The sequence below is a fragment of the Zonotrichia leucophrys genome, chromosome 9 (assembly GCF_028769735.1).
Source record: "Zonotrichia leucophrys gambelii isolate GWCS_2022_RI chromosome 9, RI_Zleu_2.0, whole genome shotgun sequence".
Classification (NCBI taxonomy): Eukaryota; Metazoa; Chordata; class Aves; order Passeriformes; family Passerellidae; genus Zonotrichia; species Zonotrichia leucophrys.
In genome coordinates, this window is record NC_088179.1 from 24,732,651 (window position 1) to 24,747,116 (window position 14,466).

General features: G+C 49.7%; 1 protein-coding gene across 3 annotated transcripts in view; it reads right to left on the reverse strand.

Moving 5' to 3' along the window:
• Positions 1–12,100, reverse strand: part of MME (membrane metalloendopeptidase) — a 31,254-nt gene extending 19,154 nt beyond the window's left edge. Inside the window, exons 1-8 of one of the 3 annotated variants that reach the window (XM_064721343.1) lie at positions 12,003–12,100; positions 8,478–8,647; positions 6,953–6,988; positions 4,054–4,215; positions 2,942–3,022; positions 2,157–2,252; positions 1,937–2,055; positions 1,184–1,249 (exon numbers count right to left, since the gene is read on the reverse strand). In XM_064721343.1, the coding sequence (XP_064577413.1) occupies positions 1,184–1,249; positions 1,937–2,055; positions 2,157–2,252; positions 2,942–3,022; positions 4,054–4,215; positions 6,953–6,988; positions 8,478–8,637 (720 nt within the window). In that variant the 5' untranslated portion in view covers positions 8,638–8,647; positions 12,003–12,100. Of the gene's footprint in view, positions 1–1,183; positions 1,250–1,936; positions 2,056–2,156; positions 2,253–2,941; positions 3,023–4,053; positions 4,216–6,952; positions 6,989–7,760; positions 7,875–8,125; positions 8,183–8,477; positions 8,648–12,002 lie in introns of those variants that run through there. The other 2 variants (XM_064721345.1, XM_064721346.1) reach the window with 2 other exon arrangements.
• Between the last annotated feature and the right edge of the window lie 2,366 nt (positions 12,101–14,466).

The following is a 14,466-nucleotide window of genomic DNA, read 5'->3' on the forward strand; positions in this document are numbered from 1 at the left end:
GTGTGAGCAGAGCCATCCTGTACCTTACAGGAGTAAAAGACTTTACAATTATCTTGTTGGCAGGTTCCAGCTGTGGCTGTGGGGTGGGCAGTGCTGCTGGGGACAGAGCCCTGGAAGGAGGCAGAGATGGATTTGCTGTGGGCAGCTCCTGCAGAGCCAGGAGCAGGAGAGAGGGGCTGGCAGGGAACAGCTCTGGCGTGCAGCAGGGACACTGGGACACTGGGAGCCTGCTGCCAGTGATAATGCTGTTTTCCAACTGTGTTTATTTCCTCCTCTCCTTTCCAGCAGTGCCCAGCTGATACTCAGGTAGGTCAGAGGACAGGAATTGTCCCTCAGTGCTGCAGTTAACACTCACATGGAAGGCACAGAGTGTGCAATGTGAGTCAGCTCCTAAAGGCCATCTCACATGGACCTGGCAGTTCAGATGGCAATGATTGTCTTAATGAGCATGTGATCTGTAATTAAATGTAATCACCATTAACTGTTGGCACATCAGCAAAATACCTCCAAAGCCCAAATGGCCTGCACACTTTCTCACTGCTTCTGCATTTAATTACAGAGAAGGAATGTGGTTAATTAAAGGTCACTGTGGTAGCAGTTTCAGCTCCATGACTTCAGCACAGACACCCTTCAGCTCTCAAGGACTTAGAGCACATCCAAGATTAGCAACAGGGATACAGTGTCAGTGCTAACAGGTTAATGAGACCCGCACAAGTAATGAGCAAACAAGAATTAAAGGAGCCCATGTGGGGTTTCAGGTCTCTGAGCCATTTCTGGGCTATCACATCCTTCTGCTGCTGTGTTTGTGCTCAGCAGTTGCTGCAGGAGACTGTGATCTTTTCAGATCTTTCATGCAGCAAAGTGTTGTCTCTCTGGTTCTGAATGTTCTGTGTTTCTTCCCAAGCCTATTCCTGCTAGAAGTTCACCTGCAGCATTTGCCAGTGGGTCACAGCTCAGAGGTGACCTCCTTTCTGCAGTGCCACAACAGGGCTGACCATGGCCACTCGTATTCTGCCTAAATACAGCCCTGACACTCAGGGGACAGCTCTTGATCCAGCTGCGAGGCTCTGTAAGAAAGCTAAATTATTTTCTGTTTATCTCCTTCCAAAAGGTCTCCGAAAGCCGAGGAGCTGCCTGGAAAACACAGGCTGCAGCAGGAGCACTGTCCCTGTGTGAGCCTCACCTCTTGGTATGCACCCGAGCACTCGTAGTAGTCCCTGGAGGGCAGCCCCAGCCCCGGCTGGTCGATCTGTAAAGGCAGAGGGAAACAGAGAAACGCTTAAGGGAGATGGCAGAGCCCTGCACTGCTCCTTGGGAGCTGCAGGTGCTGAGGCTCCACTGGACGGATTATGTTCTGGCCACAGGGGCGTTCCTCTCTCCCCCTGTTGCCCACCTTTTTAATTGCCCACCTTTAACTATTTTCGTTCTCATTAAACTTTTTGGTTTTCTTTCCAATCTTTTTCCTCTCCCGTTGCTGAGCAGTGCAAGGCAGTGGCAGCCAGTGCTCAAACAGGTGACCCACAGGTGACAGAAGAGCCCAGGGAGCAGCTGGGCAGCTCCTGCATCCCTGAACTGCTGCACAGGAGGCTCCATCCGCCCCTGCCAGGAGGGAACGGCCCTTGCTGCTCTCATGCTCCATCCCAGCAGCCAGCAGCTCCTGCCCTGCTGACGTTCAGGTTTCAGAGATGACCTTTCTGTCTCTGCCACTCCTGTCTCCCTGGCAGTGACAGTGTGTGAGCACTCAGAACAGAGCTGTCAGCTCAGGGAACTGTGGAACCCACAGTCTCAGCTGAAAACCACACTAACTCACAAATTCATCTACAAAGTGCTCAGGTCAAATCCATATCACTGATGTTCCTCCTTGCCAACATTTATGTCTGTGCTTTCAGTTATTTGCTGCACTTTTGTGATCAACAAGGCACCCAGGCAGACTTACGTGAATGATATGTGCTGTGGAATTTTTGTCGTCCGTGCCAACAAAAAAATTAATAAGGACTTTTTTTCCATATCTGGAGTTGAGCTGTGCAATAGCTGTCTCAGCTGTCCAAGCAGTACCTAAGCAAATGGAAGGTATAGTCAGTCTCTATTTTTAGTAAGCGATAAATTAAATAATTCAGGTATTTTAACTAAAAGGAAGTAAGCACAGGTTATCTCACCATAGGAATCGTCCCAGTTAGTTGTTGCTACAGGCCACTCAGACACATTTGGCAATAAACTGATTAGAGGACTTCCACCTCGGAGATCGATGGCAGCTTTTGGAAAAAATAAAATGAGTTACCATGACATTTTAAACCCCACAAATGTTATGTATTATAACATATATTATAATGAGTTCAGAAAAGTGAAGCTGAGAACAGTTTCCCCCATCACCACAGCAGCAGTTTGCTCTGATGTATGACTGTGCTTTAACATTTAATATAAAAATGTTCCTGTCACAAACAGCATATGCAGATCCTTGAGACCATGACATTGAAGTACCATCTTTCTTCTTCTCTCTCTGCAGATAGCTTGAAATTAGTTTTGAAAAGTATTCACACTATTACAGAAATGATAAAAATATGGTTTAGGAAGCCCTGCAAACTTTTACTGCTCTTTGTTCTAGTGGCAGAGCCTGGTGTGCCAGGCAGCCTTCACCTCATCCCTGCTAGTTTCTACAAAAGAAGTTAATTCCCATTTAACTGAAAGGATTTGAGTTTATATATCTGCAGCAAGTTAGTAACTGAAGAGTTACCTAAAATACTTAAGGTAGTAAAGCAAGAGGTACAATACCAGTGTTACTGCTGACATTCTGACTGGGCTCTATAGAATAGACACATTTCAGTGTTCACACAGGATATCATCTGAGAAAGGATGCACAGAACGGGACACAGGCGCAGCTGCCTGGGGCACCCTCTGTGTGCTGCTGGGGTGTCTGCAGGCCATGGCCTCAGGGGACACTTACTTTCATTTATGCAGGACCTGTAGAGGGTTTTGGCCTTCTGCACTGCTGGGATGTCGTTGGTGCTGGGGGTGTCGAGGACATCTGGAACACACACAGAGAGTCATGGTCATTCCTGCTCTGTGCTGGTCATTGCTGCTCTGTCATGGTCACTCCTGCTCTGTGCTGGTCATTGCTGCTCTGTGCTGGTCATTGCTGCTCTGTCATGGTCACTCCTGCTCTGTCATGGTCATTGCTGCTCTGCCATGGTCATTGCTGCTCTGTGCTGGTCACTCCTGCTCTCTCATGGTCACTCTCCTCTGTGCTGGCAGGCTCTGGGGAGCAGGGCTGTGCCAGGAGAGCTCCGTGCCCAGCCCAGGGAGGCTCTGCCCTTCAGCAGAGGGGAAAGCTCTGCAGGTGAAGGGCCCTGCAGGGGCTGCAGTCTGTGCTGATGGAACAGAGCCAGGACATAACTCTGTAGGGTCCCTGGGGGAAATACAAACGCTCTGACTCCTCAGGGACAGGTTTTAAACAACCAGGCTATTGTGAGAAGACACAGCTGGCAAAACCAGGAGATAGGCAAAGTAAAAAAAAAAAAAGGATATTTAGCCTGGAGAGAATGGGCTGGAGAGTGTTACATGAGTACAGACTGCCTTCTTGGACTCTGTTATTCTCACCTGAGAAAAGGGATGGTGAAGAATGTGATACTGTTGATATGGCAGATAGGGAAATAGCTAGCCTGCTCTTTGGGCTGTGTGATGGAACACAGATAGGCAGGGCATGGGCTGCCAGGGAGCAGCTTGCAGCATTTCAGCTGATGTGCACACAGACAGAGCTCTCCCTCCTCCTCCTCCTCCTCCTGCCAGGTGCTGCGCTGGGCAGGCTCAGGGTGGGGACTGCAGCTGCTCTGACCTGCAGATAGCAGCAAGGGCAGGTCTGCCCAGCCCTGCTCCAGTGCCACACACAGCAGCACACTCCCAGAGCCCCCAAACACTTTGGGGCACATTTGTCCTGAACCAAACACAAAAAACCTGAAATATCTGGCAGTATTTTAAGCTTTGCTAGAAAACCACAACTTCTCGGGATAACACGGAAGGCAAAGCAGAAACTTTATTTAGTCCCCAAACTGCACTGACCTTTCAGAACAACTTCCAGCTCGTCTCTCAAAATGTCAAAGTTGCTATAACGGGAGCTGGTCTCGGGGATGACGTTCCTCTTGAGCCACCCTCCGCACGCGTACTGGTAGAAGTCCTGGCAGGGCCTGGCGCTGGGGTCCATGTTCTCCAGGATCCTGGCAGCTGCAGCACACAGACACGCTTTGCACACGCTTTGCACACGCTTTGCACACGCTCCTTGTCTCTCAGGAGGGAGGGCACAAATGTCCTCAGTCTAGAACAGGCTCGAGCGTACTGGGATGTTCTAGAGCAAACCGAGTTCTCAGCGGTGAACAAGGAATTGCTATTCCTGTGCTGACCACGCTTCCACACTCTCCAGTTGTTTGTGTTTACTGATGGTGTACTGGCAGATGTTCCTGCTCCCTGTGAGGGGTCACTCAGTTCTGAATAAAATGTAGGATGTTTCATTTACCCTTCATTTACCCTTCACTTAGCCTTCTTTGTACTGAAACGTGGTGAAAAGGGACATTAAAAGCACAAGGCATAGCAGAGGTTAACTATCCACTGTAATGTAATTTTGGTAATTAAGTATGATTTAGACTCAACTCAATCCTGTCTATTTCAATCAAATACCGACTTTGTTGGACTATTTCAGTTCTTGTCAGGAAAGGTTTTTCTGTTAAAGCCTTCTGGAAGCTACACTCATTATTATAGCTGCTCCCCATTTTTCTCTAGAGCTGATACTGCCTCTTGCTATCCCTGTGACTCCCCTGTCCAAGACTGGCCGGTCACTGACCAGTCGTGACAGGGATTCTCAGTGAAATCCAATTCCTTGGTGACAGCTTCCCAGCTGCTGCCCATAAACCCCTGGGCTTCTCCCTGTGCCTATTCCTATTCCACCCAGACTGCTTCTACCACCAGTGTGCCAGAACAGAGTCTGTCACAGACAAGAGAGATCTGGGGAGTCAGGCAGGAGCTAGGGATACCTCTGAATTTCCCAGGATACTGAATATTCTTCCCATTTTTCTGACATTATTTTTAGTAAATTATGAGGCTTGTGATTTCAAGTGTTCATTCCTGCACATGGGCAAGTCAAATATTTATAGTTATTTTTCCAGTGCTTTCAATATTTTCCATGTCTCTTGTGCTGGTGGAAATGGAGAGACAGTCTGTGCTGTTTGTGTTGGTTTGCCTGCCCCCATTTTCCTGCTGGCTCAGGAGTGTCACATCCTAGGCCAACACCTGATGGTTTTACAGTGTTCCAGCACCTGCAAGATGGAAATAGCCATGGACAGGTGCATTTGCAACCTCAGACTGCTTCTGTAGCACAAAACCCACTGTGGAAATAGATGCAAAGCCTGCTAGTGATGGTTTCCCTGCTGAAGTCGATGGCTTCAGGGTGACTTTGATTTGAAGGGACACAGGATCATGCCAACAGCCAGGGACTGGGAAATTCAGTCATGTTTTCACTAACTGTGACACTTGCTGCAGCCCCAAGTGCTCTGGGATTGTGGAAGCCCTGGCGCTGGTTTCTGTCCTTTTGCCCTGTTTCAGTTAGGGGAAGGGGAGTGTTTTGGATGCTGCAGTTTATTCCTGTCCTAGCTCCACCTGTCTGCTGTGAAAGAGGAAGGCTGTAACCATCCCTACCATCTCCTGTTCTAGGGTGTCCCTCTGATCTCTCTGCAGGCTGGGCAGCACCTGAAGGGCATCCCTGTGCCCTGGGTGCCCTTGGCACGTGTCAGTCCAGCAGCACAGACCTTCCCAGCCAGGCTGGACACCCAGCCCTGCCAAACACCGACAGCAGGACAGAAACACCTCCTGACACCAAGAAAATACAGCCCTTATCCACTGACTTGTCCTTTGGGAAAAACCTCACAACAGAAGCCAGGAGAAATCCAGGTCTTGCTTAAATCTAATCATTAACAGTGTAATATCAAACCTGGCTTGAACTGTGCAGTCGGGTTGCTCTGCTTGGAGTCAGCACCTGGGTAATCCAATGTGCCACACAGAAATAATCATCTCCCATCGCTCTCCTGCTCCAAGGTCCAGCCCAGCCAATATCAGCTATCCAATTTTATCAGAACCTAAAGCCTAAACCCTGCAAAAGCACCAGGAAGGGCTCAGCTGTGGGCACTGTGGTGTTTCATTTAGGGCTGCATGTGAAGCACATACAGTGAGTATGACATGCAGAACACTCTCCTCAAGAGTGCTGCTTGCACACCTGAGCCCCCAGATAACCATTCATTATTTGGCTGATACCACGGATATATTATAACAAATTATGTTTAATTATGAATTAGTTATATATTATAATCGATTATGTTACAAAAATTTTATTATTTTATCTCTGATCCAGGTGAATTTATACCTATGCAAATACAGGTAATACGCAGTGCACTCTTGATCAGTGCTCAGTGCTGCTGTGACACACCAGTGTTGGGCTTTGTTCCTACTGTCACTTGTTTACTCTGGCACCAAGATTGTAGAGCTTCATATCAATTACTAGTAATGATTAATCTTACTGTAGTGCTCCTGATTGCCAGTTGTTGCTTTAATAGCTTACAAATAAAGAAATATGAGCTGGCAAAGCAGCCAGTGACCTGGGGAGGATTCAGGAGCAAAACAATATGCTTACCTAGGTAAGAAACAGAGACTTAAAAAAACTGAGACCAAAATCCCTGTTCCATCAGGCTGTGTGCCTGAGCTCAGGGAAGTCATCAGAGTGTGTCAGCTTATCCAAAAAATGATCAAATGTACAAAAGTTTACTTTTGCAGAACTATGCTAAGGAAATCATGTGGGGTAACAGACCCATGCTTCCCTGTGCCACACTTTTCTGCAGTTAGATGGGAGAATTCTGTGGTAGCAACTTTGTTTTAAACCACATAAATTAATTTAAAACATATGTGTTTTCATTCTTACCTGATTTGATACAGTCTGGTGTCTTGCAAATGCCATCTAAAAGAGAATACATAAGTCATATTCTTAATTATTTACTTAACTATTTACTCAATGTCAATATAATAAAATCTACTGTAGATATTTCCATTGACAGTCAACTTAATGGCACTGTACAGTAAGATAATATGAATGGACACCTTACAGTCAGTAAGGGAATATTTATAGGATCAGGCTCTAAAAATACCGTCATCTTCAACCCTTTAGGGTCATTCAGTGCTAGTCACTCATCATGTGGAATTTTTGTAGTCATCAGAGGAAAATGACCCATCAATTGGAGGTGGGCAAAATACTATTTTTATAACAGAGAAGCAATTTAGAGAAAAATAGCTCAAGGACTGGAGAGAATGACAAAGCCAGTTTGGATTTAGCAATACTTTACAATGACAAAAGGATTTTCAAGGAATTATATGAAAATTCTGAGACATTCACTCTGAAGTATTCTGAAAAAAATACAGGATTCAGGAAAATTAAAATATTTCCTTTTGAGACTTTGAAAATAAAACTTTCTTTTTTTCCCCATAATGGTATTTTTCCAGTCCATAATTGAACTATACTTCAATAAAAAGCTTAAGCACAACTATTAAGTACTTCAAAATTTATAAAAAAACACTTAATTCCAATATAAGGAAAAATTCTAGTTTGACCCTAGATGGAAATTTTAGCTTCTCTGTATTATCTTTTCCAAAAATTACCAATGTATTTCCCCCTGAATGAAATTATTTTGCTCTGGCTACTGAAGCACAAAGCCTCTCAGGATGACTACACTCACTGAGAGTCCTTGCTGCAACAGCCTGAAAAAGGAAAAACAGGAACACAAAGGGAGCCCTGGAGTTTGGTTCTCTTCAGCAATGTTGTTCTTTGTTGGGATCGTTGCTTACTGAAGCATTAATTACAAACAGAAGTATTCCTCAGTCAGAACCAGCAGATGGTTTGTGTTTACCACAACTTTGCAGGAACAAACGAATCTACCGAGTCCCAGTTGGAAAGAGGCGGTTTCGGAGTTTTTCCAGCAACAAGCCATGTGTGGCAGCTTTGCATTTCAGCCAGAATTCCAAACCTTCCCCTGCCTGTACCTGTGCTCCCAGGTATGGCAGCTTTACATTTCATCCATCCAAGCCTTCCCCCTGCCTGTACCTGTGCTCCCAGGTACGGCAGCTTTGCATTTCATCCATCCCAGCCTTCCCCCTGCCTGTACCTGTCCAGCACTTCCATAATCACCACTTCCCCCTGCCTGTACCTGTGCTCCCGTAGGCAGCTTGCATTTCACATCCAGTTCTCCTTCTCCCTCCAAACCTTCCCCTTTCCTGACCTGTGCTGCCAGGCACAGCAGCTTTACATTTTCATATTTCCGCCTTACCTTTCCCAGCAGCTTTGCTTCATCTCCAGCCTTCCCTTGCCTTACCGGTGATCAGGCAAGCATTCACATTTCATCCATCCCAGCCCCATTTCCCCCTGCCTGCTCCCATGTACAGCCCCGTGCACTCACCGTCGTACGTGGCGTACAGGACGATCATGGTGACGGCCACGATGGCCAGCAGCAGCACCACCACAGCCAGCCCTATTTCCAGGCCACTCCATCCCAGCTTCTTCTTTGGTTTTGGAGTATTCATTTCAGTTATATCCATCTGGCTTTCTGACTTGCCCATAACCCAGTGTCTGCAATAGAAAAGGCAATATTCACTGAGCTCTTACCCTGAGTCACAGGCTCGAAACCGGCTCCTCAACTGCACACAACAAAGGTGTTTTCTAGGTGAGTTTTCCTGTTGTTTGTAATACTACAGGGCTGTCAGTCAGGAAGTGAAGAATCCTGCCCTCTGCCAGGCCCGTGCACACTCACACACACACACACACACACACACACACACTCACACTCACGTACCACGCACTTTGTGTCATGGATGGAGAGCAGAAGAGTGGAGTTCCTTCACGTGGAGGAGCTTCCTTCACACCGCACAGAAAAGGAAGGCCAGTGAACCAAAACCTATTTTTAAAATGTACCCGTGGGGTTTAATCTTGTGTGAAGGTACAGGAGTTCACAAGCAGTAAAAAGCAAGTCTCTTTGCTTGAATAAAAATTAACTTAACCTGCCAATTACTTATCTAATGCCAAAGGTCAAAATATGCCATTGTGCTTCGCTGTCACTTCTAAAATATTATGTAAGCAGTTCTTGACTACAGCTTTACAGCTGGCTCTAAAAATAGAAAAAAAAAACTCAGGCTGTGCTGGGAGCCTGTCAGACTCACGCTGAAGACAGTGAGTGTTCACAGCAATTTTTAAGGAGCTGCGAGCAGCCTGCCTGTGGAGGTTAGAGCGCGGCACTCGCAGTCACGCAACGCCGCCGGCACAGCTCACGCTCCCTCGTGCAGCCCCTGCAGCAGCTCTGGAGATTCTCCTGCTCTTCAGAGGGACCTGGGCCACCTTTGCAGGGCTGTGGTGGCAGCTCTGGGCCCTCCCTTCACCTGCTCCCACTCATCCAGGGCCAGACCTTCCTCCACCAGCTGGGATTCCAATCCCTACACACACAGCAATGCATTTCTCAGTATTTCACAATGAGATCCCTGCCAGCATTTCCTGGGGCTCTTTACATCCACAGGCAGTACACACCCTTTCCATTCAATGGGAAAAAATATGGGAATTTCACTGGGATAAATAATGGGAACACTACATTCAGCAGACCCCTCACACAAAGGTCAGCCTTCCTTACACCCTCTCCCCATAAGTCAGTGAGGGACCCTTCTCAGGCTATGCATCCAGCCAAGTCTAAGACTCAGAACTTCATTATTTTAAACTGGCTTAGCTGTATTATTGCTGCCTTGTGTTCATCCCAACTCAAACTCTCCTCAAACTGCTGCAGTCTCTCAGATCTCCAGTCTTTGCTTTTCCACTGGACTCCTGCCTGATTATTTTCCTTAGTTTTCTGCCCGATTCACATTCCTTAGTTTCCAATAATCTCTTCCTTCCTCCGATGTCCCCCTCCCCTAGAATGAGGCTCCTCTGCTGCAGAAACAGGTCCCTAAAGTGTATGTTTATTAATAAACTAAAGATGGCAAATATCCCACAGATGTAAGTAAGAGAGGCTTCTACAGATGTAAGTAAGAGAGATTTCATGTTCCATGGGTTTACCAACACCTATCTTGGTGGCTCACTGGACATTCTCACACTGTTCCTCTACGTAAACGAGAGCACATTTTATTTCTGTGTGTCTCATCTGCCCTTCTGTCCCTGCTCCTGGGACATGAAGCGGCAGGAGGTGGCTGGCAGTGCCAGACTGCAGCTCTTCCATGGCTCAGGAGGATGAATCCTGAGGTCTGCCCAGCCTCTGTCTTTCTGCACTACAGGGACCAGCACAACTACTTTCACGTGCCTCATCAGCTGCTGTTTTTCTCTGAAGAACAGGATTTTTGGTCAAATGAGCCAGTGGTCTCTGAGGCACAGGACTGAAATCCCACTGAAACGTGCAAGGAGTGAGAAAACTGCCCTCCATTAACTATGGGCTAGAAGTTCATAGGTAATAAAAAAGCAAATTAACCATTATCCCCTTCCCACTTTCAGTCATATTAAGCAGCAAAAGAGAAGTTATTTATACAGACTAAATAGTGCCGAGTCTCCGGAATGCTCTGAGCACTCGGAGCCTCACCGAAGCAATGATGCTTATCTCCTGACTCTGGCGGTGACTTTGAGCGCTGAAAATACAGTTCCGTAGAGCAGCAGGAAACACTGCACCTTTCATGTGTAAATATGTTCTTTGCAGTCATCTACGTTTTCCAAGCGAGCTAATCTTTCTGTTCCTGCAGGAGAGAGCTCCTCGCGTCTAAAGGCACCTAATTTTTACTTCTAGTTATTTGGAGAGTTGAATCCATTTGCATTAACGACCACCAGGTAGAAGCTGCTTTATGTGCTACTGCAAGCACAGCGAAACCGTAGGAATAATTTAAGCACATACAAGCCTCGGTATTCTGGTTTTCTTACACTTCTCTGGTGCTTTTGTGATCCCCTCTGCTCTGCCTGCTAAAGCTTAGACACCACAGAGAGCTGAAGATGTTTCTAGTGATGCTGATCTAGATGGCACAAGGAGTTAAAGAATGCATTAGCTTTTGGTTTTGGGATGGGTTAGTTAAAATCGATTTGTGGCTTACTTGGTTCCCAACGTCGCCTCCACAGAAAATGTAGCACATGAGGGGAATACTTTACTGTGTTTTCATTAACTTGTGCAGCCTGCCCCGTGCCAGCCGGGCAGTGCCAGGGGGCATCGCCGGGCAGCCTGCGGGGGCTGCTGCTCTTGCGCCGCACGGAGCCCGGCACAGCCCGGAGCAGGGAACAACCCGGGAGCCGGGCACATCCTCGGAGCCGAGCACAGCCCTGGAGCCAGACACAGCTCCGGAGCCGGGAACATCCCCGGAGCAGGGAACAATCCCGGAGCCGGGCACAGCCCCGAGTAGGGAACAACCTCGGAGCCGTGCAGAGCCCTGGAGTCCGGCACATCCCCGGAGCTCTGCACATCTCCGGATCACTGCACATCCCAGGAGCTCTACACATTCCCGGAGCTCTGCGCATCCCCAGAGCCCGGCACAGCCCGCATCTCGGCACAGCCCAGGAGCCGGGCACAGTCCGGATCCCGGCACAGCCCCGGAGCCAGGCATAGCCGCGGAGCAGAGCATAGCCCCGTAACCCCGCACATCCCCGGAGCTCTGCACACTCCCAGAGCCCTCGGAGCGCGGCTCCGGCCCCCGGGGAGGCGCCTAAGGCCGGGCCGGGCCGCCCTGGGCGGGGAGGGCGCTCGGCGGTGCCGCAGCCGCTGCCCGGGCCGGTCCCGGCCCGCCGAGGGTGGCTCGGGGCGCTGCTCCCGGCGTGCGACCCCCGGCCGAGCCCGGCCCCAGCCCCAGCCCCAGCGTCCCGGCTCGGGGAGCGCCGCTGCCGGCTGCCAGCTCCCAGTTTGCGGAGCCCCGTCCGTCCGTCCGTCCGTCCGTGCGTGCCGCCCCGCTCCCGCAGCCCCGTCCCGCACTCAACTCACCCGCTGCTGCTCGCAGGGCTCCGGCCGCGGGGCCGCCTCGCACATCCCCGGGCGGCGCCGGGCGGAGGCGGCGGGGACGGCCCGAGCCGGCGGGTCCGCGCCCGCGGGGCCCGCGGGGAGGCGGCGCCGGCTGCGGCTGGGGCTGGGGCTGGGGCTGGGGCTGGGGCTGGGTCTCAGGCTCGGGCTGGGGCTCAGGCTCGGGCTGGGGTTGGGGTTGGGGCTGGGGCTGGGGCTGGGTCTCAGGCTCGGGCTGGGGCTCAGGCTCGGGCTGGGGCTCCAGTTCAGGCTGGCGGAGCTGTGCCGGGCAGCGGCCGGCGGCGCTCAGCGCCCGCGGGCAGCGGCGGCGCCGCGGGGCTCCCGCACGGCCGGGACATCCGAGCCCGGCGCTCCCGCTGCCCGCCGATCAAAGCAGCCCTTGTCCGCCGGCCGCCGGGCCAGCAGTTCTCCGGCTGACCTGAAGGCTCCTTCCTCCCGGCGATCATCACAGCGCGATGGGGCAGGGAACAAACAAACACCGCCCGCCCCCGAGGCGCGCCGCGCTCCTGCCCGGGCAGAGCGGGGATGGAGCGGCCCCGCACCTGCCCGCGCCCCGCTCCCCCGGGCGGCTCGGGAAAAGGAGGGGATGTGAGGGGAAGGGGAGCGGCTCCATGTCTGCGCCTCCGTGCCTGCTTCGTGCACACTCATCGCCTTTGTCAAATTAATGCAGCCGCAGACGCTCTGCAAGATCTTGCATCCTCATTCACGACTCATTCTCCCTCCTTGGGAGGGAGATAGCGGTGATTTTTTGCACGGACAGGCAGCTCTGAGCGCTGTGAAAAGATTTCTCTGCCACCGGTATTTGTTTCATTCTTACAAAGTTTCATCTGCATTAAGTTTCATTTTTACTAAGAGACTGACAAACATCAGCAGCAGCAATATGAATTGCAGTCATTCCTCTCATTCAAACCAGACACCACACTGCTTTCTGCTGCGTTCCTTTAGAGGTTTATTACCTCTGAGGCAGACATGGCAGGAATTTCTGAAATCTTTTATTACCGGCTACACACACTAAAATGTCTGCGGCTTGAGAGCGGTAACTTCTGCCAAGAAAGGTGGAAACTGAATCCCCGTTTCTTTGTGGGACTGCCCAGTGAGTGATCTGCAGGGCAGATGCAGTGAAGAGGGGAAGATGAGCATTAGCTGTACAGATTAAGCACTTTTGCAAAATGAACTTCCGAAGAAGGAGGTTTTATTCACCACAGAAGCAATAGAAGTGTCAAAAATGGGCAAGAAAAAAACTTCAAAAGGTCTAGAGAACAAAAATACTGCATCTTCTTACAGAGAGGAGTGGGGGAAATACTGATTATATCCTTTCCAGCATCAGTGTTCAAATTATTATAAATATCTCACATTGACCCTTTCCTGCAGTAATTCTTACAGAGTTCCAGTCCTTTTCCTGGGACAAGCCATGTGTTCCTGCAGGTCCCTCCTGTCATTACCTGATGCCTTAAACAATAGCAGATTTCACCAAGCAGTGTAAGACTGGAGGAGGCATTAAAAATACATGTGATTTTGTAACCAGGTGCCCATTGCAGAGCCTCCACTGAACAAAGCTTGGGAAGTGCAGGGTGATGTGCAAACAGACTGAACCAAAATGCAAAAAAAAGGACTTGTTTCAAAAATTCTAGGTGAACAAGAAAAAAGTAGAACTGCCTAATTAACCACAAAGAGAGAGAAAAGGAAGGAACTCGTCTGGCAATCTGTAAATAGCCCAAAGAGGACTGACATACCTGACAGGCAGGGAGAGAGTTTCCACTCTTGGAGAGCCCCGTGCTTGGAAGGAGAGAGCAGCGTGGGTGACACAGGCTGTGTGATCTGTGAGTCAAACACTGAGATTCCTTTGGGCCTTTCCTAGGGAAAGCTCCCAGCCAGCCAACAGTGAGACCTGCTTCTTGAGGACAATGTTATCTCTGCTGCTGTGGGCAGTCAGAGAAGGGAGCTTTGCAGGGGAACACAACGGTGAGGTGGGGTCTCTTCTCCTCCCAGATAACAGTGATAGGACAAAAGGAAATGGCCTCAGGCTCTGCCAGAGAGGTTTTGTTTGCATATTAGAGAGAATTTCTTCCCAGAAGTGGTTGCCCAGCCCTGGCACAGCTGCCCGGGGCAGTGGAGGAGTCCCCACCCCTGGAGGGACTTAAAGGTTGTGTGTGGTTGGATGTGGCACTTGGGGACATGGTCATTGGTGGCCTTGGAGTGCTGGGGAATGGACAGTCCTAGAGGGCTTTTCCAACCCTGGGGTTCTCCACATCCCTAGGGTACTTTAACCCTTTAATCCACCGCCTAAGCATGACCAACTTCCTCAACGGAGGACAAAGCATTGCCTCCCACCGAATGGACCTCTCCTGATAGAAAATACTGCCCAAAAGGACAAGCCAACCTGCAACTAATATAATCCTTTGTCACTCTAGGGATGACAGAGCTGTAT